This window comes from Malania oleifera, chromosome 6, assembly GCF_029873635.1.
Source record: "Malania oleifera isolate guangnan ecotype guangnan chromosome 6, ASM2987363v1, whole genome shotgun sequence".
Taxonomy (NCBI): domain Eukaryota; kingdom Viridiplantae; phylum Streptophyta; class Magnoliopsida; order Santalales; family Ximeniaceae; genus Malania; species Malania oleifera.
This window is the reverse complement of record NC_080422.1, coordinates 91,000,407-91,025,603: the sequence shown is the minus strand read 5'-3', so window position 1 is coordinate 91,025,603 and position 25,197 is coordinate 91,000,407. Positions and strand designations below refer to the sequence as shown.

The 25,197-nt window shown below is 35.5% G+C and overlaps 1 protein-coding gene across 2 annotated transcripts; it reads left to right on the top strand.

The window, feature by feature from the left end:
- The first annotated feature begins 12,676 nt into the window (after positions 1 to 12,676).
- On the top strand, positions 12,677 to 22,725 carry LOC131157324 (probable 3-hydroxyisobutyrate dehydrogenase-like 1, mitochondrial). Of its 2 annotated transcripts, XR_009137248.1 has the most exons (3): positions 12,712 to 13,848; positions 19,470 to 19,673; positions 22,396 to 22,725. XR_009137248.1 is itself a non-coding variant. In XM_058111384.1 (2 exons), the coding sequence occupies exon 1, from the start codon at positions 12,762 to 12,764 to the stop codon at positions 13,842 to 13,844; it is 1,083 nt and encodes a 360-aa protein (XP_057967367.1). In that variant the 5' UTR covers positions 12,677 to 12,761; the 3' UTR covers positions 13,845 to 13,848; positions 22,396 to 22,725. The 2 variants fall into 2 exon arrangements, 1 of the variants encoding a protein (XP_057967367.1); XM_058111384.1 differs by lacking the exon at positions 19,470 to 19,673 and having other exon boundaries at positions 12,677 to 13,848.
- Positions 22,726 to 25,197: the final 2,472 nt, after the last annotated feature.

Below are 25,197 nucleotides of genomic sequence, written 5' to 3'. Positions count from 1 at the left end.
CTGGTGGAGTGGAATGAAGAGGAAAATTGCCGAGTTTGTGCAGTAGTGTAACATGCCAGCAAGTAAAGGATGAGCACCAGAGGCCAGCGGGCCAGTTGCAGTTGCTTTACATCCTAGAGTGGAAGTGGGATAATGTATATATGGACTTTGTGACGGGTTTACCACCGGCACCGCATGGTCAAAATGCTATTTGGGTGGTCGTTGATAGATTGACGAATACTGCTCACTTCATTCCTATTAAAGTTAACTACTCCCTATATAGATTGGAGGAATTATATATTCAGGAGATAGTACGATCACATGGTGTACCAATGTCTGTAGTTTCAGACCAAGATCCATGTTCCACGTCATGATTTTGGAAGAGCTTGTAAGAGGCTTTGGGGTCTCAGTTATCTTTCAGCACAACGTTTCATCCTCAGACAGACGACCATACTGAGAGGGTGATTCAGGTATTAGAAGATATGCTTTGGGCATGTGTATTGGATTTTAGGGGTAGTTAGACCCAGTATATGCCACTGGTAGAGTTTACATACAATAACAGCTATCAGGCCAGTATTGGAATGACACCTTATAAGGCGCTCTATGGTAGGAGGTGTCGTTCTCCTTTATATTGGGATGAGATATGTGAGAGGCGAGTGTTGAGACTAGAAATTGTGCAGCAAGCCTACGACAAAGTCCAGCTCATTAAAGAAAGGATCAGTGCAGCTCAGAGTCAGCAGAAAAGTTACGCCGATATGCGCCGCCGAGAGTTAGAATTTGAAGTAGGAGACCATGTGTTTTTGAAAATAGAGTCACTGAAGGGGTTATAAGATTTGGGAGGAAGGGTAAGTTGAACCCTAGTTTTATTGGCCCTTTCGAGATTCTTGAAATAGTAGGGTCAGTTGCCTACCAACTGGCTTTACCACCAGCTTTATTTAGAATTCATGACGTATTTCATGTTTCCATGTTAAGGAAATATGTTCCAGATTCCTCTCATGTCATCAGTTATGCCGAGTTAGAGCTCAATGATACTTTGGCATGAGGAAACTCCAGTGCAGATTCTGGACAGGAAGGAATAAGAATTGCGCAGTAAGAGGATTCCATTAGTAAAAGTCTTGTGGAGGAATCACACAGTGAAAAATGCTTCTTAGGAGCTTAAGGAAGAGATACGACAAAAATACCCGCATCTGTTTAGCGGGGAATAGCAGCAATCGAGAAAAGAAACAAGTAGATATGTAATGTTTCTTTTATGTAGGTTAGTCAGTATATGTAATAATTTTCAGTTGGTAGGTAGTGTTTTAGTTTTGGGAGAATTTTATTTTAAGTATTTGTAATCTCTCAGAACCCTGAATGTAACCACGGTATTCCTCCGCCATAAGTGAGGGTAAGTAATAAAATAAGTAGCTCATTTTCTTTAAAGGATGGTGTCAATACAGATAGTAAATTTCGAGGACGAAATTTTTATAAGAAGGGGAGAATGTAGAGACCCGAAGAATTATAGTAATTAAATAATAAAAGAAGGAGAGAAAAAGGATTTTTCTTAAAGAATTTCAGTAGGGTCTCGTCAACGAGTGAAGAAGTGCTCGTCAATGAACAGGGTTCTTAGGCTCGTCGACGGGGACATGCGTCTCGTCAACAAGAAGTTACCGAGAGGACTATCCAGATTATGAAACTCGTCGATGAGGAGAAGGTATTCGTTGATGATCTCCCTTCATTAACTCATCGATGAGAAGTTGTGGCTTGTCGACGAGGCCACATGGACAAGCTTTCTATATAAGCTCAAAACCTTTTTTTTTTCTACAAAAAATTGACAGAAACTCTCTCTCTCTCACACACACACACACCTACGACTCTCTCCTCCTTCTCTCTTCGATTTCGGCTCCATTCTTTGCCAGTTCGATGATCGGAAGCCACTGCGTCACTCCTGGGAAGATTCTCTTCACATCTGCTAAAGTGATTTGTAAGTCAGGCCAACTTGGGAACCATCCCAAAATTTGGGTAAGTTGATTATTTTAATATTTATTAATGTATTTGGTATTTCTGGGCTAAGGAAAGGTATTAGATGAGTTTATACTGAAGTGTTGTTGGGAGAAAAATGTTAATTTTAGGGTGTTGTGCTGGAAACATTGTAGGTGTAGGATTAGGTGTTTTGTAGGCTTCTCAGTAAGTTAGGTAAGGGGATAAACTAAGTAAGAATTTTACATGAAATTATTTATTATTCAACAGAAATAAATTTCAGGAATATATATATATATATATATATTATAATTATGTTTAGGAAAATACTGTTATGAATAGGGATACGATTTAAATGTGCTTTATCAAAAATTATGATTTTGGAACAGATTTTACATTCAGAAGGTTACCCATTTCTGTGTGGCATGAGTTTAAATTTTCACGCAAATTATGTATATTAGAATAATATGTTTTCCCAGATCCAGCATGATATGATAGTTCTCAGAGCAATTATAAAACAAGACAGGAATCATGATTTTAGGATTATTATATTAAACTGTACAGAGAAATTATGTTCAGTATATTATGATATGTCGGTGCAGATGTCGTGATTCATGTTATGTTATGTCGAGCAAAAGTCGTGATTCATGTTAGCACAGATGTCATAATCATGTATGACAAGACAAAATTCATGAAATATTATCATGTTAGATATTATTATGAAATACGAAACAACTATGTTTAGTATATGAAACTTATTATATGATATCAGAACCCAAATGACATGGTTTAGTTCAGTTTCAGGAGCACGGTACCGTAGCTATATGTTCAGAATTATGATAGTGCTACCACACGACCAGTAGTGTGGGAGATGGTAGTCGATGTGACTTCAATGTAGAGTGAAGTTGTCCCCCTGGCAGTTCGAGACCAGGTGGGATAGGCTCATCATACTTACAGACTTATGATTGATCTAGCATGGTCGGCCAGCCATTGTTAGGTCCCGCCTTTGGGATGCACAACCTAGTCATGTAGGGGTAAGACATGACATCAACTAGCTATCTATCCTGGGTGTTATTTTAGTATTGTACAGTTATATAAGATGATTTTCATGTATAGAAATTTGGTATGCTTTATCAAGATATGACAAATCATGTTTTATTGAGTTCTACTATAGATAGATTTTATCAAATATGTTTATTATACTATTTATATATATAACACGAAGATGCTTATAGCACCACACACTGATGTTAGTTTATTTCCCTTACTGAGAGGTGTCTCACCCTAGCTATATAAATATTTCAGGAAATCTAGGTACAGGAGTAGATAGAGCTCCGCGACAGTAGAGTTCGACTGAGCTACCCTGTCAAAAGAGTAAGTTGTAGAGCAAGGGTTGGATTTATTTTTGGGAAGTGACCCTAGGTTACTTATGGTTTTTTTGTGGATGATTGTAATATATATATAAAACAGACTTTGTTAGGACTTTGGTATTGTGGTTGGTTGGATGACATGTTTGCAAATTACGTTTCCTGCTGCTTAGGTATGAGAGTTATATGACAGGTTTATCCTTGGTACCCACGGGTCCAGGTTGATCATGATTACATCAATTTAGTTGGTATCTGAGCTATTATAAGTATTTATTATGAAAAAAAATAAAATGGTAAATTAGGTAGGTCGTTACAGCCACTGGCAGTTGGGGGCTGCACATTTCAATAGTTCACATGAACAAATCTGTCGGCTTTTGAAGTAGGTGCAAATCCGATCATAGCTGAGGACTGGATTCAGGAGATGGAGGAACTTCTGATTGTACTGAGGAACAGAAGGTACAATACCCCACCTTCAAATTGGTTGGGGAGGCCAAAAGATGGTGGAGGTCAGCAAAGCTGGTGGAGGAGCAACAACCAAGGTATACATCTATTACCTGGAGTCGTTTCAAGGAAGTGTTCTTCGGCAGATACTTCCCGGTTGCTACCCGAGAGGCAAAAGCAGAGGAGTTTCTACACTTGACTCAGGGGTCCATGACGGTGCCATAATATGCGGCCATGTTTGTGGAGTTATCACGTTTTACTCCATACATGGTTCCGAATGAGCCGCTAAAAGCCTAGATGTTTGATAAAGGACTGAGGTCGGGGATACGTGCTTAGGTGGTGGCATTGATGACTCAGAGTTTCTCTGAGCTAGTGGACAGAGCCATGATAGTTGTTATCAGTATACAGGAGTGTAAGGCAGAGGCGAAATAAAAGAAGAGATCCATATCTTCTAGCTCACATATCGATGTCCGACATGATTTCTGGAGGGGAGATCGTAATGCCGGGGGTCAGAGGTCGGATAGGGCTGATCAAGATTACCAGGAGAATGCATTTCACCCCCTTTGTGCTAGATGTAACCGGAGGCATTGGGGGGAATATCGGGGTGGGAATACTGTGTGCTATAATTGTGGCAAACCTGGTCATATAAATCGTGATTGTCGTACTCCACCATGCAATGCACCCACTCCTAATCAGGATAGGTAGGATATTTTAGGTCATATTGTTAATATGGAATGTATAGGGCCTAGGGAGTGATAAAATAGTATTTTGTTGAAGTTTGGGTTGATAAACTCGAATTTTTGAATTAGGGTTCGGGTGAGTACCATCGACATTGGTTCGAGGTTTTTGCAGGCATAATTTAGAAGAACAGATAAGGGGAACTAATTATAGTAGAATTTTTATTAAATTTTAAATTGGTTAATTTGAGAATATAATATATATATATATATATATATATATAGGTATAATTTACTTGAACAATTGAACATTTGGGAAAATAATGTTTTGATATATATATATATATGGAAAACATATTGTGTGGCAGGAATACAATTTTCATAATTTTAACTGGTTGATGTGAGTACAGATTGATGAAATTACTGTTCATTTGTGAACTACTGGGTAGTTGTGAGTACAGTTTATGGTGAATATTGAATGTTGTGAACACTAGCTGCTTGAGATTGCCGTGTGATAAATAATGTGATTTGTGTGTATGGAATTTTTGTGTGGATATTCGTGTGTATCACAATATAACGTTGGCAAGCCTAAGGAGTTCGTTATATTGCCTAGATGTAATCACGATATATGTTGGCAGGCCCGAGGAGTTCGTATATTGTCATTATATATTGGGGTAGAGCATTGGCAGGCCTGAAGAGGTTGTTCTACTGATATACTATGGGTAGGTCATAGGGATTTGTACTGGTGGTTAGTGGTGCCTAAGTGGGCCACATTGTGTTTATGTGTAGATGTTTGTCTTGTGTGGACCATGTGATGATGTTTTTCCTATGTGGACCATGTGATGATGTTTGTTATGAGTGGACCGTGTATCGTTTATGTGGAATGTGATATGATAAGATGAATGATTACTTATATGTATATATAAATGGAAAAGTAAAACTCTCTGCCAAGAGCTTGCTAAGAAAGGTGAGTGCCCTGGTATTTTCAGTTAATGCCAAAGCAAAGGGATGCTACTTGTATAGGTGGGTAACCTTCCCTATTCTTGGAGACTTTGTCTATATACATAACCCGAGGGCTTACTGGGTAAGGTGAGTGTCCTGATACTGGTATTAGAGGAAAGGGAAGCTACTTATATGGGCGGGTAATCTTCCCTATTCTCGAGTAATATTATTAAAAATAATTATGAATGTGAGTATGAAATCAGAAGTTAGTATTTATGCATATTAGATGTGAGTATGAATTCAGAGATTTATGTTGATATTAATGATGTGTTTTCTCAGCAGGGGTTGGTGATGAATGGAAAATGATAGTATATTTTGTAAAATTTAAACACACTGCCACACACTGCTATGATTTGTTCTTCCTTACTGAGATATGTCTCACCCTAGTGGATGATCATGTTTTTAGGTCCATCAGGAGATCGGGCTTATGGCTCTGGTAGGGTAGTATTTTTGGTAAATCTGGGAAGTTTGTAAAAACAATCTATGTAAGTTTGTGTTTTTTTTTTTTTAAATACCGGTATGTAATATAAACGAATGATGGCGAATGTTTATGGGGTATATATATGTATATAGGTTGACTATGGTATTTGAATTTGAGGTTATATATTTTTATTTTGCTGCATATTTATGGTGTATGGTATCAGAAGCAAGTGAATGTAACACGTGACCTCCAGGCCTCACTTGGCGGGTTCGAGGCGATACAGATATTGAGGTTTGCTTTATGGTAAATATGTGCGTACCATTTGCTTGTATCTATTTAGTTGTTATTGTTTATCATACGATTATATTTTGGATATATACATTATAACTCATTTGACACACTTTGTTATACTTTATTCGTCCTTACTGAGAAGTGTCTCACCCCAACGATTTATTAACTTTTTAGGCCCTTCTGGTGATCGAGCTTAGCAAGCTCTGGGGCAGGGTTTAGTTTTTGTGGTTGTGAGTTAATGCAAGATACTGGAATATATAGGTTTATGTTTTAAAATGCTAGTACGTTATGGACAGATGGAAGTATCTTTTTGGTTGTGTAATATGAATTATAGAATACTTATTTTTGGGATGATATATATAGTAGTATGATATTATTGTTGAGGATGTATTGTTTTTATTTCCATTGTGTGTATGAATAATATGGTATCAGAGATGGATTTTTGGACACCTAACACCCTGAGCCCCACTTGGCGGGTTTGGGGCATTACAAGTGGTATCAAAGCTTTAGGTTGTTAGGTTTTGTAGACTCTATGGTTGATTAATGCCAAAGTATAGGTTTGACTTAGGTTAAGGATAGGAACGGGTAGATTAAGATACTAATAGGAATTTTGAGTTTTGTTTTGTAGCTTGGAGGCAAAAATCCCTTGACGGTATTCTGTGAGTTTCTGGAGCCGACTAGTTTCAGAAAATCATGGTAAATCCATCGACGGTGATGTTTCTAAGCAGAGAGACTGAAACTTGAAATTAGAACTTGAGGGGTTAGGTTGATTTGTGATAAGCTAGTTGTTTGATGTTAAAATTAGGAATTTGAATGTTAAACTGGTTTCGTTGCTTTATAATTGTACCAGTTGTGTTATGATATGAAAATTTTAAACTCGCCTCTATCCTATTTTCAAGATAGATTCCAAGGGAAAGGACATCGTTGTTGGAGGAGATAATCATGTGGAGACTTCTAGTGAGGATGATGTCGATGCCTCGGCAGTGCTGCGAAGTATAGCGCGACAGGTCAGGAAGGAAAACTGGAGGGACTTTAGAGAGTAGGATTAACCACCAGTTGATCGGGGCTGCACTTTTCAGCAGTTTACCTGGACAAGCCCGCCGGCATTTGAGGGAGGAGTAAACCCAATCATAACTGAAGATTGGGTTCAGGAGATAGATGAACTGCTGGATGTGCTGCAGTGTACGGAGGAGCGGAAGGTGCAGTGCGCCACTTTTAAATTAGTATAGAAAACAAAGAGGTGGTGGAGATCGGTAAAGCTAGTGGAGGGACAGCTACCAGGACCTACGGTTATTACACGGAGCCATTTTAGGGAGGTTTATTCGGTAGGTACTTCCCTAGTTCTACTCGAGAGGCTAAGGCGGAGGAGTTCATAAATCTGACTCAAGGGCACTTGACCATACAATAGTACGCATCCAAGTTCGTTGAGCTATCCCTCTTCACTCCATACATGATTCCGGACGAGTCAAAGAAGACCTGAAGGTTTGAGAGAGGTTTGAGACATGGAATACATGCACAGGTGGTGTGATTGTTGACTCAGAGTTTTATTGAGTTGGTGGACAAGGCGATGGCAGTTGAGGCTAGTATTTAGGAGGATGAGAGAGTGACAAATCATAAGAAGATGCCGATGTCTCCTAGTTTTCATACTGAAGCCAGACATGGTGCATGGGTGAGAGATAGTGATACTGTGGGCCTGAGGTCGGATAGGAATTATTGGGGTTATAAGGGAAATTTATTCTGCCCTCACTGTACTAGATGTAACTAAAGGCATTGGGGAGAATGTCGGGGTGAGGGTACTGTATGTTATCGGTGTGGTAGGTATGGCCATAAAGCTCGAGATTGTCGTGGACCGCTGGACAACACACCTGCTCCTGATCAGAACCCGAGGAACAATCTGGTGCCTTGCGCGTGGCCTAGCGCGTGTTTACACAATGATGCCGACTAATGCAAATACTGCCCGTGGTGCAGGAGCGGGTAGTATGTTTATGTTTGAGGTGAGCAATGGATTTAATTGACTCTAAGTAATATGTTTATGCATATCTGTTAGTATATTAAAATTTGTGATATGAGGATGGTAGGGGTAATATTAGAGTTATGTAAAATAATTAATTAACAAATTTCGAGAACGAAATTTTTATAAGGAGGGGAGAATGTAGTAACCTAGCACAAGAAAAGAAAATAAATAAATAAATAAATAAAATAAATAAATAAATTAATTAATTAATTAATTAGGTGATGAATTAAATAAGATGATAAAATAAAGAATGTAATGTAATATAAACAAAAAAGATAAAGTAAGATATTTATAAAGCAATAATATAATAATAAATGGTTAAAAGATTTATATATATATTTTGAAGTTTCTTAGTGGAAGAATGAAGGTGGTAGTGATGGATTTTGGATTTTGGAAATAGAAGATTTAGTACAAGTGCAAGTGGAATGAAATCTTTTTTATGCAATTAAGTAGTCTTTCTGAGTTGATATAACTGAGTAACACAATGATCATACCAGAAGCTACTACTAAGAAATCTAGAGAATATATATATGTAATAGAGTAAAGCTTCTTTTCAATTAGTATATATATTTAATATGATAAAGTAATAAAGTATATATAAAGGGATAAAGATAAGAAGTATTAATATATATATACATATATATATATATATATTAATATAATAAAGTATTAATATTTATGTAAAGGTTGAATCTTCCTTTCAAAGATTTCAATTTCACCTTTCCAATTCAATTGCCCTAGCTCACCCCCCTCACCTCCCTACTCTCAATTCTCACTCTCTCCTTCTCATTTCATTTTCTCTCTCCTCGCCGTTACTCTCTCTCTCTAAATTATTTATCCACTTATAAGTCAAATTGAAAAACAAACACCACCACGAGATCTCAGCTTCAATCCTGAACAAATTAATTGGAGCAGATTTTAGGTTTGGATTTTCTAAGCACCAACCCAAGACCAAAGTAAAGGGAAAAAATTATATCAGTTCTTTTCTAAATTCTATCGGTTAAAAAGAAGTTTATACTTATATGTATATGTTTACAACTTTTGTTTCAAAATCCAATCGTTTAAAAAGGAGTATTTGAGCTTAGGGTTAGGTTATGGGTAATTATCTTCAAACTAGCAAGTTAAACTTGAATATGGACTACAAGATTAAAGTAGTGAGTTTTCTAAATGTGTTGATTGGGTTAGAATATTAATTTGGATTCTCTTATAGATTATATAAAGGATCAAAGTAAGTATGGTTAACTAGCTCAGTTTTGTAAAGTATAGTTTAAATCCTTAAATTGTGTGGCGTGAGATTGACTTTTATTAATGAAATGGATATTGTGGCTGTGGTGTATTTGCCTGCTTGGTTGATGTGATATGTATATTACTAAGAAATGAGTGGTTGTGATTTGTAACTGTGGGACCCTGTTGTGATATATCTGTGGGACTCTATCGTAACATTAGGACTCTATTATGATGTACGTACTGGGAATGATGGGGAGTGCTGCTCAGTATGCTGGGCACCATGCAATGAAAAGTAACTTGGGCACCATGTGTTGAAAAGTAACCGGGCACTATGTGTTGAGAAGGAATCCAGGTACCATGTGAAATGAAGTGTTTGTGCATTATCACTTGTATGTGTATGCAGATACTGAGGTTTGTTTTATGGTAAATATGTGGTACCGTTTGCTTGTATCTGTTCAGTTGTACGTTATTGTTTATCATACGATTATATTTTGGATATATACATTAAAACTCATCTGACACACAACGTTGTACTTTATTCGTCCTTACTGAGAAGTGTCTTACCCCAACAATTTATTAACTTTTCAAGTCCTTCTGATAATCGAGCTTAGCAAGCTCCGGGGCAAGGTTTAGTTTTTGTGGTTGTAAGTTAATGTAAGATACGGGAATATATAAGTTTATGTTTTAAATGCTAGTATGTAATATGGACAGATGGAAGTATCTTTTTGGTTGTGTAATATGAATCATAGAATACTTCTTTTTGGGATGATATATAGTACTTTGGTATTATTATTGAGGATGTATTATTATTATTATTATTATTATTATTATTATTATTATTATTATTTTCGTTGTGTGTATGAATAATATGGTATCAGAGATGGATTTTTGGACACCTAACACCCCGAGTCCACCTAATTACTACTCATTAATTGATCTCAAAACTAATCCTAGACTAAGAAACTAGTAGTCTCAGTCTGCTTTTACCAGAGTTAAGATCGGGAGTTTAGTTATGCGAGAGGACGGTATCAGCATCCCATACACACCCGTTCTATAAATGATACCTAATTAATCATAAATTATCCCTAAATTAAATTTAATGGTCTTAACTTCTTTAAACCAAACAAACAAATAAATAAATAAATTTAAAAGGAAAATGAAAATCATAATGCGATTTAAGAATGTCTAATAAGACCTTCAAATAAAGGAATCTTATTAAATAAACCTCTCATCAAAACTAATATAAGTGAGGTCTGAAATACCTATTTATCCTTCATTAAATCATTATGATGCACACACACAAAAATTAAATAAAATCATCAAATTTTAAGCAAAAGAATCTTTAAAATGTTCTCAAGATTTTTTCCAAAAATTTATAGAATTTTTTCTAAAATTTTATAATATTTTTCTAAAATTTTCTAGAATTTTTAAAGACTTTTCATCATTTTTTTGGAATTTTTATTTTTCCTATTTTTTTTAAACTTGAGTCAAAATGCCTCAAATGTTTTTGTTTTCCAATTTTTTTATTTTTCTTTTTTTTTTTCAAAAATTAAAAACCAATTATAAATAAAAATAAAAATAAATTAAGTAAATCCAGTGGTTCATAAATCAGTCTGGTTCAATCGGTTTGAACTAGGTTCAATTCAGTTGGGCTTGGTGGACCACGTGTCCACCCACAGTGGTGACACGTGGTTCACTTTATTTTTATTTTTCTTTTTTCTCCATTTTTCTTTCAAATCTCGCACTCTCTGTTTCTTTTCTTTTCCCCTATATCTTACTCCATTTTCTTTCTTGCAAGTTTGAACCAAGAAGTTGAACAAGGAACCTCAGTTTTTTTCTTACTGCCAGATCTGAGATAAAAAAAATAAGTTTCCTACCTTTATCTGGTTTTTTATTCTAACTTACTTAGATTTTCTCAGGAAAATTTTCTGGATTTTCTCGTAAAACAAACCGCCAATAGATTAGATTTCAAGCTTGAATTGATTGGACTTAATTAGTTGGGCCAAATAATATTCAGTTTGGGCATTAGGTCTACACTTAATTAATTGGGCCATACAAAACTTAATATGGGGATTTGGGCTTGTATCAATTAATTGGTGAATTTGAGCTTTAATTAATTGGGTTGAGTGTAATAAACCTATCCTGCAGAATGAGTTACTTATCATACGTGCTGGATTCTCCCAAACTCATTTGGGCTATGGATCATGTTTAGATTCAATGATTAATGGGTCCAAGCCCAAATTGGACCTGGGTCTTGGATCCTGGTCTCTGGGTCATCGGGTCGAAGCTTGGGTCAACGAACTGATCCAAATAATGGACTAGATTCGGGTCAATGGGTTGAATCTTGAGTCAACGGGTCTGATCCAAATAATGGACCCGATTTGGGTCAATAGATTAGATCCAAACCTTTTAAATTTAAATAAAATTTTGCATTTCAAACCACTAGATCTTCAATTTTAAAATTTATACAATTTAAAAGTAAAATTAAACAAAAAAAAAAAAAAACAAAACCAACCTTAATCTTCACACTCCACCTGTCTTGAGGTTTAATGTCAATTCTTCGATTCTTCTTTGAGTTTGGCCTTCTGCAATCTCCAAGCCTTAGGATCTACAACCTTTTTGATTCTTGAATTGTAGCCTTTATCCTATTTCTTCTCTTTTCACGAACCCTCCTCCAAGCTCACAATTTTCTCACTCTCAATTTTCTTGATTTTACTCTCAATTGTTTACAAGACTTTTCCGTATCTATGTGAATGTATCACTGTGTGTTCCTCTATCTGTCAGAAGCCTCTATTTATAGGTTAGAATGATTAATTTGAATTGAATTTGATTGACCAATCAATTTTTGATTACTCCATCAAACTTTAAAACAAATTATCAATTTGATCAATCAAGATTTAATTTAAATTAACTTGTTAATTACCCTTTATTTTTGATATTTGCACATTTCACACATGTTTATTTGCTGATTTTTTCTCTTTACATTTGAATTTTGGAACTTGAAGATGCCAGCCCACATTTTATTTTTTCATTTTTCTGTCTTTTTTTTTTTTAATTTCCAATGTACACATTCATTTCATTTCATTTTTTTTCCATCATTGTATGAAAAAAAATTTGTTAACTTTTATTATAGGCAAATTGAGATGTCTACAAATATAACTGGAAAATTTTAAAAAATTAAATATTAATACTACATAAAATTAAAATTTAATTCATAATTTTATATATTTTTTATTTTTGTTTTTATTTTTCATAACAACTAAATTTAAAAATATAAATTCTTCAATATTTTTTCTCACCTTAATATTTTCCAATACTAAACGGAAGATATTGGAAAAATACTTGCCCATTATACATAACAGTCCTCTGGAAAGACCCAGAAACCAATGCCACTGCCTCTGCCTTATCTACTCCGTTCGCTCCACCACTCCCATTCCTACTCCCGCAGCAGCCTCCTCCGTTACGCCGCCACTCATCTCTGTCGTTCCATGGCCACCACCACCACCAATTCCGCCTCTTCCTCCGTCGCCGCCGGCGGCGAGCCCATTTCCCCAGCCACCACGCGTCTGGGCTGGATCGGTACCGGCGTCATGGGCCGATCCATGTGCGCCCACCTTATCAGAGCCGGTTACACTCTCATCGTCTTCAACCGGACCCTCTCGAAGGCCCAGGCACTCCTCGACATGGGAGCCCACCTCGCTCCCTCCCCCTCCGCTGTCGCCTCTCAATCCGACATCGTCTTCTCCATCGTCGGCTACCCCTCCGACGTCCGATCCGTCCTCCTCGACCCCGCCTCCGGCGCCCTTTCCTCCCTCCGCCCTGGCGGCGTCCTCGTCGACATGACCACCTCCGATCCCTCCCTCGCTGCCGAAATCGCCACCTCCGCCGCCTCCAAAGGCTGCGCCTCCGTCGACGCTCCCGTATCCGGCGGCGACCGCGGCGCCAAGAACGCAGCACTCGCCATATTCGCCGGTGGCGATGAGCCTGTGGTTCACCGCCTCGCCCCATTGTTCAACCTTCTTGGGAAAGTCAACTACATGGGTGGGCCGGGAAAGGGGCAATTCGCGAAGCTCGCGAATCAAATCACGATAGCATCGACGATGGTGGGGTTGATTGAAGGCATGGTTTATGCCCATAAGGCGGGTCTCGATGTGTGTTTGTATTTGAAGGCGATATCGAGTGGGGCAGCTGGATCGAAGTCGCTTGATTTGTACGGGAGCAGGATACTGAAGAGGGATTTTGAACCAGGGTTTTACGTGAATCACTTTGTGAAGGATTTGGGGATTTGTTTGAGGGAGTGTGAGAACATGGGTCTCTCTCTTCCTGGGTTGGCACTTGCTCACCAGCTTTACCTGTCGCTAATCGCTCATGGAGAAGGAAATTTGGGTACTCAAGCGCTTGTTCTGGCTCTCGAGCGCCTCAACAATGTTTCCCTTGATTCTGGGACTTCTGCGGCGGAGCCGTCATAGACTGGTAATTTTTTTTTTATTGTTTATTTTTGGGATTTCACGAAGCAATTAAATTATGTATAGGTCGGATTTCTGTGCGTAGATTGAGTGCATGCATTGCGTGTTTTTTTTGGATATATAGGTGTTGTGTGTTGATATTCGCACTTTGAGGCTTGTGTGCAGCATGTGTAGAACTGTTTCTATGGTCATGCGTGTTCATTGTTGTAATGCAACTCGTAGAAACCAAGTGATGTGGAGATCTAAAGCATGGCTTGCTTTTTCTTCTCTTTTGTTCTGTTTTGTGCGACCCAGTCAAAGTAGTTGTAGATGGTTAGATGGTCTAAAGTACTGAAGTGACTGGCTGGCAGTGCTTCAATCGTATTTAGCATGTCTTGAATTCTCATGCCTCAAGCCCAGGAAGATGTGACTCATACTGCGGATTGGAGTCAAGGCAGAGGTCATGAGCTTCCTGGAAGGGCCTCCTTCCATTAAGAAATCCTTGAATCTCTATTCCTGTAGTCTCTCTATTCCAGCAGATGTGGTCACCATTATAGTTACTCAAAATATTGTGTCTTTTCTCAACTACCAACATCATGGTAAGTGGCAAGAACCACTATCCATGGTAATTCCACCCATGGCTACCATTAACAACTCATCGTCTTACCAATCTCTCATCTGAAGGCTGAAACTTCACAGATTTCTGCTAACTATGCTTAGTTGACAACATCTCCAATTAGTTTTTGGACTTGAGGGAAAGGTCACTTTAAAATTTTAGGACTGCTAGTGTATTTAGGCCAATGTTGAATTGCTACAAGGATTGGACCCAAGAGGCTAGAGATCTTCAGAAATTTTGGAGAAACTTTACTTTCTCTAGTGAGATTTTGTTATTGGCCATAGTGAGAAAATTTCCATTGTAGCATGCAGAGATGGAAAATCTTAATGATTTTCAGGCTTCAAAACCTGTCTCAAATGGTTTAAAGTCATTGTGTAAGAGTAGAAAAACACAAAATGCAGTGAGTACTGGAAAATAATGGAAACTGAAAAATGAATGCTAGGAATTTCAGAAAAAAAGTGAAGATATTGCTTTTGTGTAAACTTGTTCTGCCAGTGTCTCACAGGTCATCTTTTGGCCTGTTAACACAGATGCAGAATTTGTTCATATCTGAACAAAAAAAGAAAAAGAATTAGTTTATGTTGGTTGGTAGATGTTCAAAGATATGTAAAACAATAACAACGGTAGGAATTGATTTGAAAAACATCGGGTGCTGGTTTTGTAGGATTTGGTTTTCATTGTGTGCTAGAGAGCCTTGTGCATGACCTGACCTGCTTGTCTCTTTAAATAGAGCTTTTAGGAATACCACTTGGCCATAAGGACTTCTGTACAGATTTGGAAGTTCACTATCACCAGGTGGTTTTCTCTTTTGGCTAAATTAAACTGCAAAAAATAGCACAAACATAATGTCTTGCATGATTTCCATATCATGTTTAACAATTAAATAGCTAACGATTGTGAAACCTTGGAAATTAGAAGGAAATATCTATATATATATATATATATATATATATATATATATATATATATATATATAAGATGTGTGTATTTTTTCTCTGTCACTCGTTTCAAAGTAGTAGTATTTTCCAGCATAATATTTTACTAGAGTTACGCAGAGAAATTGTGGCTAATGATTACCTTTTGATCTTTTTCCTATGCAAGTTAGTTTTGATGTCAATATTTTAAAGTGGGTTGATCATGGGGTTGAAAACTTGAGCCTACTGACATAGCTTTTATCATGTGTTGTCCTAGGACATGCAACAATATTGTTTGTCTAGGTGTTCGTCATCTTTAATGGTATGTCCAGAATGATGTAGTTGTAACACATGCCTACTGAAGTTTGGTTGTTCAACTATTTGATTAATACATGATTTTATAATATTATCATTTTTGTCATTTTATTGCTCATAATTTTATGTGTATGGAGTTAGACTACTGCATCTCAATTTGTTTTTTAAGTTACGACTACATACTAAAGGTGTACACTGCGTGGTCTTTTCTTTTATAGAAGCTAGGAAGTGTAAATCTATTAAGAAACTCTAAGAACATTGTTGTCTTCTTAAACTCCTTCAAATCAAGCACCCTTGGGTCCCTGTCTAAATTGGTATTATACATTCAAATCTTATTTGGAAGATCCTTGCATAGTTTCCTACTTAAGTTTATGCTCTTATGAATAAATTGATGTGTATTGCATATGGCATATAATTTGTGTTTAATTCCTCTCATCTAAATCCAAAATATGTTTGGATCTCTTACGGCCACTAGTTTCTTGCCCTCCGTCAATCATCTTCCTCGTCTTCAAATCCTTAATGACCATAGAATTAGGGAAGAATGTTATTAAACAATTTATGAATTCAGTAATCTTGTTAATTGACATAAGATTGAAAAGGAATATGCAAAACTGAAGCAAGAGACATAGAGGATGTGGGATTTACAATCCCTATTCCCTTAATGATAGTAGCAGAGCCCATTAACAAGAATAACTCGAGGCAAGTTATCAAGATATTGGAGAGTATATGGATTTAGTAATCTTGCTAACTGACATAAGATTGAAAGGGAACTTGGAAATATACAAAATCGGAGCAAGAGACATAGAGGATGTGGGATTTACAGCCCTTATTCCCTTACTGATAGTAGCGGACCTATCAGTAAGAATAATGCGACGCAAGTTAATATTGGAGAGTAGGGAAGAAATTAAGTATACTTGTTATATGTTTAGTGTTGGCTGAATCAATAATTTAAAGACTAGGATGAGAAGTCCTAGATGACAGGCAAGCTATAGGATTACTTGTTTGAGCAAGAGATGCAATGGGAAAGAAACTTGTTGGGATACTTGATATTTCTTGAAAAGGGCAAGGGCATTCATATTTGGGATGGCAATGCATCCAGAGACTTTCTTGATAGTATTGGTTTGGCAGATAGGGAAGAGGGTGATTTGAGTCCCATATATGGGTTCCAGTGGAGACACTTTGGTGCTAGGTATATTGACATGCACCCACACTCGTGCATGCACACATGCACCCACCTATGCACATGCGCACACTTTCATGTATGCAAGCCCATGCATGCCCACTCATACACTCATGCACGCACAAAATACACACTAACACACGCAAACCCACGCATTCCATACACACACCAACCACGAGGAAGGCAACATGTGTTGTTTCGATGGCCTTGACCGAGCCTAAAACTGGTTGACCCCTCTTGGATTGGTTCCTTCCTGAATCGGTTGAGTCCTCTGAACCGGTATGAAATCGGTTTAACCTTCCATTTTATTTTCCATTTTTTTTCCGATTTTCATGGATTTTTGCCTTAATTACCTTTTCGTTATTTAATTACTTTGGGAAAAATATCGAAAAATCACAAAAATAAAAAATTTCCATAATGTCTTTGCACTTGAGAAAATCACAAAAAATTCAGAAAAGTCTTAGGAAAATCGTAGAAAATATATTTGAGGTCCCGAGCTTTGTGTTGTCTTGTGTTGTCCCGAAGGAGTCTGAAAACCTCCCGGAATATTATTTTCATACTTAGACAAATCCTATCAATTTCAAAAACTCCGGGAGCGTATATTGTACCTTATTTTCTCGATTTTCCAATCCCAATGATTTCAAAGGGAGGTGTGAACTCTTCGAAATACGATATGTCTCAGTTTTGAGGGAATGCCTATATAGTATTTTCATTTTTTTGGATTTTTGGAAAGGAGTAATCTTAAAGGCTTATTAGATTTGGTTTAAGGGATAATTTTCGATTACTTTGGTACCATTCGTAAGAACAAACGTGTAGGGAGTGATAATATCTTTCCCTCGCTTGACCGTACTCTCGAGCTCGACTCTGGTAGCGTAAACCAATTCTGTCCTCAATTGAGTAGTAATTAAGTGTTCTAACCACACTTCAAAAGTTTAGTGGCAACTCCATCACACATTTATTTTTTCCACGAAAACATTCTTTTCAAGCCGCACCCGCGCCAGTGTTTTGGTGGTTCCGGGACGTCGCGACAATTGCCCTTCCCACAGTTTCATTGTATGACTTGTAAGTTTAATTCCGTGATAGCTATTATAATTTTGAGTATCGTCTTGTTTTTGCATATAGTTATTAAGTTCTCCTTCGTTTAGCTAGCATTTTCTTAGATCCTATAATTGTGTTTAGCAATTCTGTTATCAGTTAGGCATTTCTGAACTTCAGTTGAGATATCCTCTGGTCTTATAGGCTTTCCATTTTTCTTTTTTTTTTTTAATATGCAAACTTAACTTCATTAACTCTAATTTTGCAAATAAATCTCAAGTTTTGAACCGTTTCCTCAATTGTCAGTTCTAAGTTCAATTCTTCCTGTTGACTTCACAAGGCTTAGAATCTTATTTTGATGATAACAAACTAAAGGAACTTAACATTTTTTACTAAGGTACGTTTTAGGACTCAAAAGCTTTCATAAAAAGAGATCAAGCTCAAAAGTTTTTATATCAGATCAAGTCTCTAAAGGATCAAGCTTAAGTGTTTGTAAAGAAGCTCACATGAAGATTATGCTTCGCCTATGATGAAACAAAAGAAAATTGAAGAAAAAAAAGCTTGGATTCAAAGATAGAAAGTATATTGAAGCTTGAAGACAAGATGGACTCAAAGAAAGATAAAACATGAAGACTTAAGTGCTTAGAATGTCAAAGTTTTAAGAAGTCTTTATGTAAGTACTTCAAACAATTTCAATATGGATGCATGAAACTCTTAAGTTAATTTCTTGGATCTAGATACCTTTTAAAATGTTTGGAAAATATTTTTATAAGGTCAAAAGTTATTTCAAAAAAGTTAAAATTATTTTTGGAATGGAAAGCACCAAAATAGGATTTTTCAAATTCTGTTCTTTTTTCTATATCCGCATTGATGTGCATTTTTTTCCATCAAATACTCTTTATCTTAAAAAGTGTTCAACATGAAAGTTGTGAGATTTTCTCTTAACTTTCTATTGATACCAAGAACGTCTAATTTGGAGTTGTATAGAAAAAGTTATGACCAAAATACTGAAGGTTGATCGAAACTGTTAGGCGATTGAATGTGTTGACCCAGGCGACTGACACAAGGACAGAATGAAATTGGGCAAACCCGAGAGGATCCAAGCGACTGACTCTTCAAACTCAGTCGATTGACTCTTCGAAATTCTGATTTTTAAAAGTAACAGGAAGTTTCCAAAATTGAATTTTTGAATTCTAAACGTTATGAAAACTTGGGAAACACTCCAAGTCACTTGGGGAACACGAAATACACTTTCTAAACTCTATAAATACCCGCCAAGACAAAGGATTCAAGACACCAAGAATTAAAATCAGCAATCAAGCTCTCTTTGCTTACAATCTTAAAAAAAAGCTCTCTTGCTCACATACTTGTTAAAGTTTCTACTGAGTCGTGCTGAGAATTTCTCACTGATCTTTGCGCACAAATTCTATATCTTTCAATCTAAAAAAGAACCCGGTGATATACACTTGAGCTTCATCTTTCTATATTGTTATTTGATTGTAGTATATTGTTTTCAATTGTACTAATCAACTCTTGTTAAGAGTGTCTTTGTACACAAATTTGTTTCTTGATTTTCTTGATGGTTCAAGATTGTTGAATCGTTGTATCGAGTGTGGGGTATCGCTTGGAGAGGGGGCTCCACCCTAGTTGAATGAGTGAACCGAGCGTGGGATATCACTTGGAGAGGAGCGCTCTATCCTATTTGAAGGAGTGTTGTAAATGTTTGCTCCGCCCGTAAAGGAGTGGTATAGTGGAATTCTTAGGTGCGTCGTCTAAGGCGAGGACATAGGCAGGTATAACCGAACTCCATAAAAATCATGCTGTCTCTCTCTTTTCCTAAATCTCTTTAATTTTCTGCGTATATAAATTGCGTGGATGTTTATTTAAGTGTTGGAAATTAATTTGTTATTGAGATTGCGAAAACTTTAATTAAAGAGAGTACGTTGATTAATCGTTTGCGGAAACCTTGATTAAATGAAGTGCATTGATTGATCAATACCAAGACTCATTAACAAATTAATTGGTTGCATATTTCATGTTTCATATTTAACATCAATATTTGAGTTTTGAAAACTTGGTTGAATTTTCTATTGTGTTTCATATTAAAGAAATCAAGCCTTCCTTGTTTGTAAAGGTTATTCATCAGTTATATATTTAAGCTCAAATCTAAATCTGAATATTGGAAGCATTGCTGAAATTGTTATTTGTTTTCATATTGTGAAAGCTTATATTGATTAATTAGATTGAGTTGTTGGATGTGCTAAGGAACTTGCAAAGTATTCAAATTAATATTCTCATTCATAAAGATTCAATCTTGAATTAATTATCCTCTGTTTTTGTGATTGTGTAATTGCTGAATCCAAGAAAGGGTAAGAAAGAATTAATTAAAGAGGGTATAAAGAAATTTTTAGTCCCAATTCACCCCCCTCCTGAGAGTACACCTTCCTTTTCACTTTCACTTGGTTTTCATTGAATAGCTTACTAAAGTAACTTAAAATCTTTCTTTTATGTCTTCTTCTTGAACCAAAACACTATCATTCTCATTTTTTATACATATTATATTACCTACTTATTTTCTTTCTCGAGGTCTCCCAAGTTTAAAGATGTCACTTTTCCCTTCTTTTTATATCTATTGTAATATATAAATTATTATGTGCTCTATGTTTAGCTTCACTAATAGCTTTTCCTACATCTTTTCTTGCCTTTTTATGTTTCTCAAAGATTTCCATGTTCCAATATTTTTTGGCATGTTTTATATCAAATTCTTTGTCTTCACGACTTTTTGAACATCTTGATCAGACAGCCAATGTTATTTACTAGCCAAGAGTTTTAGATTCACCTAAAATTCTTTTTGCTATCTTTTCAATAGAGCTATCTATTCTACTCAAAAGTATTTGCATTTATGCTATCCCGTATTGTCCAATCATTATCTTTGATCATTTTAACTTCAAATTTTGTTGCATTTTCGCCTTTAGGTTCCGTCACCTAGTTTTCTGACATTGACTTATGTTACCCTTTCTTTTCCTTTTTTCAATACATATATATATCTAATATACTAAAACTCTATGTTGTATGGTTAAACTTTCACCTTGGATAGCTTTGCAATCCCCACATAATAAACTACCTACCCTCCTAGTTAAGCAAACAATATTTGACTTTTATTTTGAACGTTCTTTAGTGTTCTTCTCTTTTCTTAAAGCATGCATTCATTCTAATAAAATTATATGACATGGTGAAATCATATTACCAAGACTCATTTTTATTCCCATATCCATCTCTATGTATCCTCTCATAACCTTTATTTCCCTTTCCACTGCATCTATTCAAATGTCTTCCCAAAATTGACTTAGCCCCTCAGATCCTGGTATAGCATTGTCAATGTCTTCCCAAAATTGACTTCTAAGCTTTCTCCTAAAGCCTATTTGAGGAGCATAAGCACAAATAACATTTATTCTCTCTTGTCCTTAGACAATTTCATTTTTATGATTCTATCTCTTACTCTTTTAATATTTACAGCATTCTCTTTAGGCCTTTGTCTCTATTCTCTAATGATTCCTACACAATTCTTATGGTTTCCCTATTCTAATATACCAAAGTTTAAATCATAAGTTTTAAATTCTCCAAGTTTCTTCCCTACCCACTTAGTGTATTCTTGAATGCAGGTTATCTTAAAATTTTTTTTTTCTTATTGTTATGTCTATCTTCAAGTTTTTTCCAGCAATATCCCTATGTTCCAAGTTGCCAAGGTAACCCTCGTCTCTGAACTAACTTCTTTACCCACCCTTGCATGGAATGATGCATGAACTGTTGCATATTCGACATTGGGTAGCACCGACATGGTGCTTCACTTCAGGGCAACAACCTTGCCCACCGTTGCCCAAAAATCCATTTTTTTTTTGAGAAGATCTGGAAGATTTACTTTCATTTTTGGGAAAGAAAATAACATTTGAAAATTTTGTTTTGAGAATAAATCTTTTGGGTTGAAAATTCAATCTTTGGAAAAACCGGAAAGATTCATTCTCATTTTTTTTTTTTGGAAAAAGAAAATAATTTTTGAAAAATTTATTTTGAGAATAAATCTTTTGGGTGGAAAATCCAATTTTGAAAAATCGTAATGGTTTACTTTCATTTTTGAAAAAAAAAAGGATTTAAAAAAAATAATAATTTGCTTTTGTGGAAAATCGAATTTTGGGAAAACTGGATGATTGAGAACTAAGAAATGAGTTTTTTAGGCCAAAAGAATAATGAAAACATGAAATTGACCTAGTTCAGTTGTTTTTAAGGCATCTATAGGACCTTATGCACTAAAATAGAGGTGATGAGATAAATATTTTTAAGTAATAAATATTAATTTTGGTAAAGCTCAAATATTTTTTTTGCATATTAAAACGAACTATGCTTTCCGGTGAATCCAAGCCCACCGCAGAAAGAGACCATGAATGCAATGAAGATTTTTCTGTGTGTATATAAAGGGTCAAAATGTTAGATCAATTGATGGACTGAGATTTTTTGCAGGAGAGAGGTGAAAAGAAAAATGGAGAAAAAGCCATTATTTAGTTTGAAGTGTTAATCAGAAGTCCTCGTGGCCAACTGGTATTCCTAAAAGTTTCATTCCAGCGAGATTATCAGATCAGGACATGCACCAGGCTCTTTGTTCCTTCCTTGCAAGCAAGCTGGTAATTATGTATGACATCTATTGATGTGTTTGGTTTTTCACAGGACGACCTTAGTGTAAAATCATACTTGAAAGAAAGCCAACATGGCACACGATGAGAAACCAGTCATACCAAACCAACACCTCAATCTTTTTCTAATCAATTCCAAATGATCTTCTTGTTTTAGATATCTTTGAACATCTACCAACCAACATGAACTAACTCTTTTTCTCTTTTCAGTACACTGTTAACCAATTATGCACCTGTACTAAATATTGACAAGCCAAAAGAATTGTGTGGCAGACTGTAACAAAACCATGTCTGCAACAGTTCCCTCATCTTTCAAGAGTCATTTTTTACCCAAAAATAATAACATAACCTAGCTGAATATCATCCATGGAAAGCAGTTGATCTATGATTGATACTGTGTATAATCTAACTAAGATTAACTTGCCTTTGGTTAAAAACAAACTTCAATTCTTCAAATCAAGTTTTGTCGGTTGGTTGATCATCAATTGATTAAAAACAAATGAGAGAAATATAAGAAGTGTGAGATCACCATAAGAGAAATTTTGAGAACCACGTAACATCTACTTCAATTTTTTCTTTGAATATTCTACATTTTATGCAAGCAAAATGTTTACATTCAAAATTTTTTATAATTCAATATCAACATCTATCTACTCCAAATTTTAATGGTCAAATTCAAATTACTTAAAGCAAACCAATGTTGATTAAACAAGTTTAGTTTAATTAGTCCCCGCTAATCTTAGGTTAGTCGAGGGAAACCAAAAATTGAAGCCCCAATTTGAGAGAGAAATTCAATTGAATGTGGAGACCAAAAGATATGAACAGTTGTACTAACATATGCCCTAACATGATTACTAATCAATGGGAAATGAAGATTATCCAATGGAGCATTTGAGATAGTTTGTCTGTTTACATGAAATTAATCAATTTTCATAGAGTAAATATCGAAATCATTTAACGTAAGAATGTCTTGTGTTAGACATGTTTCAGAATTTTATTTAAAGGGCCTTAAGACTATAGAAGTTAACCAAGTGACCAGTAACTGCTACTTTGACAATAATAACTACAAACTAAGGATTGAACTTCATTAATCTTCCCTTCAAACAACATCTCCTGAGATTGCTGCAGTGGCAATTTCAATTTTGGTTTATTATTCTGATTTGTGATTAATTAATTGATGATCAACAGAAATTAATTTGAAGAATCGAGTAATGATTACGGGTCAAGCTTTCATAATCATGGGTAAAGCCTGAATTACCACGATAAATTAAGGTGACATATGGAGGCAAAACTTGTGGATTGAAGATTGTTACAATGTCTTGGAGACGAAATGGACGAGATTGAAATTAAAAAAAAATACTTTGATTGAATGGTGAACTCGATATTATGTGATATGAAATTTGGTATAATATATGGATTGAAAAATAAGTTTTTTTTTTTTAAATAATGAAGTCACTACTAATCTATTTATTCTAAATGTGGTTAGAACACCTATTGTCATACTACCATTTCATTGGTCACCTAGGTCCAAAGAAGCTAGCAGTCAATGGGTTGCGTCACTAGGTTTGGATTCGGGAGTATGGTTATGTAAAGGGAAGATATTGACATCCCTTTACACCCGTCTAGTGCATGGTACCTGATAGCCTAAAGATTACATTTAAAATTAACCAATCAAAAGTTCAGTTTTGTAGTTTATTCATTTTTACCTAACCTTTAAATATTCGATAATCCTGTGAAGGACATATACTATTCTCACCTCAAGACCCCGAAAGCATGCTAAGAATATATTTCTCTGTCATCTTTTTGAGGATTATTTATTTAAAGTTTTCCTTTATACCTTTTAAAATGTGTTCATTACATGACCTTTATTTTTAAGAAAATGTGCATACGGCAAAGGCTTCATGCCTTCAAACCTCATATGCATACAAAGATATAGGCTTTGAGATTTAAAGGAAAATTCATAAAGGTTTTAACTCACTGGCACAATAAGACAGACAAAGACAATTAAACAATTAAATAAATTCACAACATGCAATTAAAATTACAATTCATGCAAAAAATACATGCTATATGTGCATCATAATTTAAAGATTCTAAAAGAACCACTAAAAATAAAGTGATTCAATTATAATCTCTGCCCCTCTGGAGATAATTTAGGATCAAAGAACCCCAATGTTTTTAATTTTTCTCACATGATGGGAAATGCACACAAACACACACACACACACGCAATAAAGGAGGGACAAAATATACATTCATGTGACAAATGGGGCATATAAACAAATCACAAGAGAAAAATCACTGAAAAATGATTAAAATTGAGCAAAAATAGTCTTACAAATTTTTAAGAATTTTTTCTATTTTTTAGAAATTTTCTGCAATTTTTCAAGATTTTAAAGAAATTTTCTCTATTTTTTTTTATTTTTTGGATTTAAAAAAAAAATTTTGGACCTTGGGTCAGAAATGGCTTAAGGAATTGTTTATTATTTATTCTGATTTTCTTGACTTTTTTTGTTATTTTTCTAAATATTTTAAATTAAAAATAAATTTATTTAATTAAAAAATTAGAGAGGTTTAGTGGGTCAAATCGGTTTGAACCAAGTCAACGAGTCAGCTTGCGTTCACTCGAGTC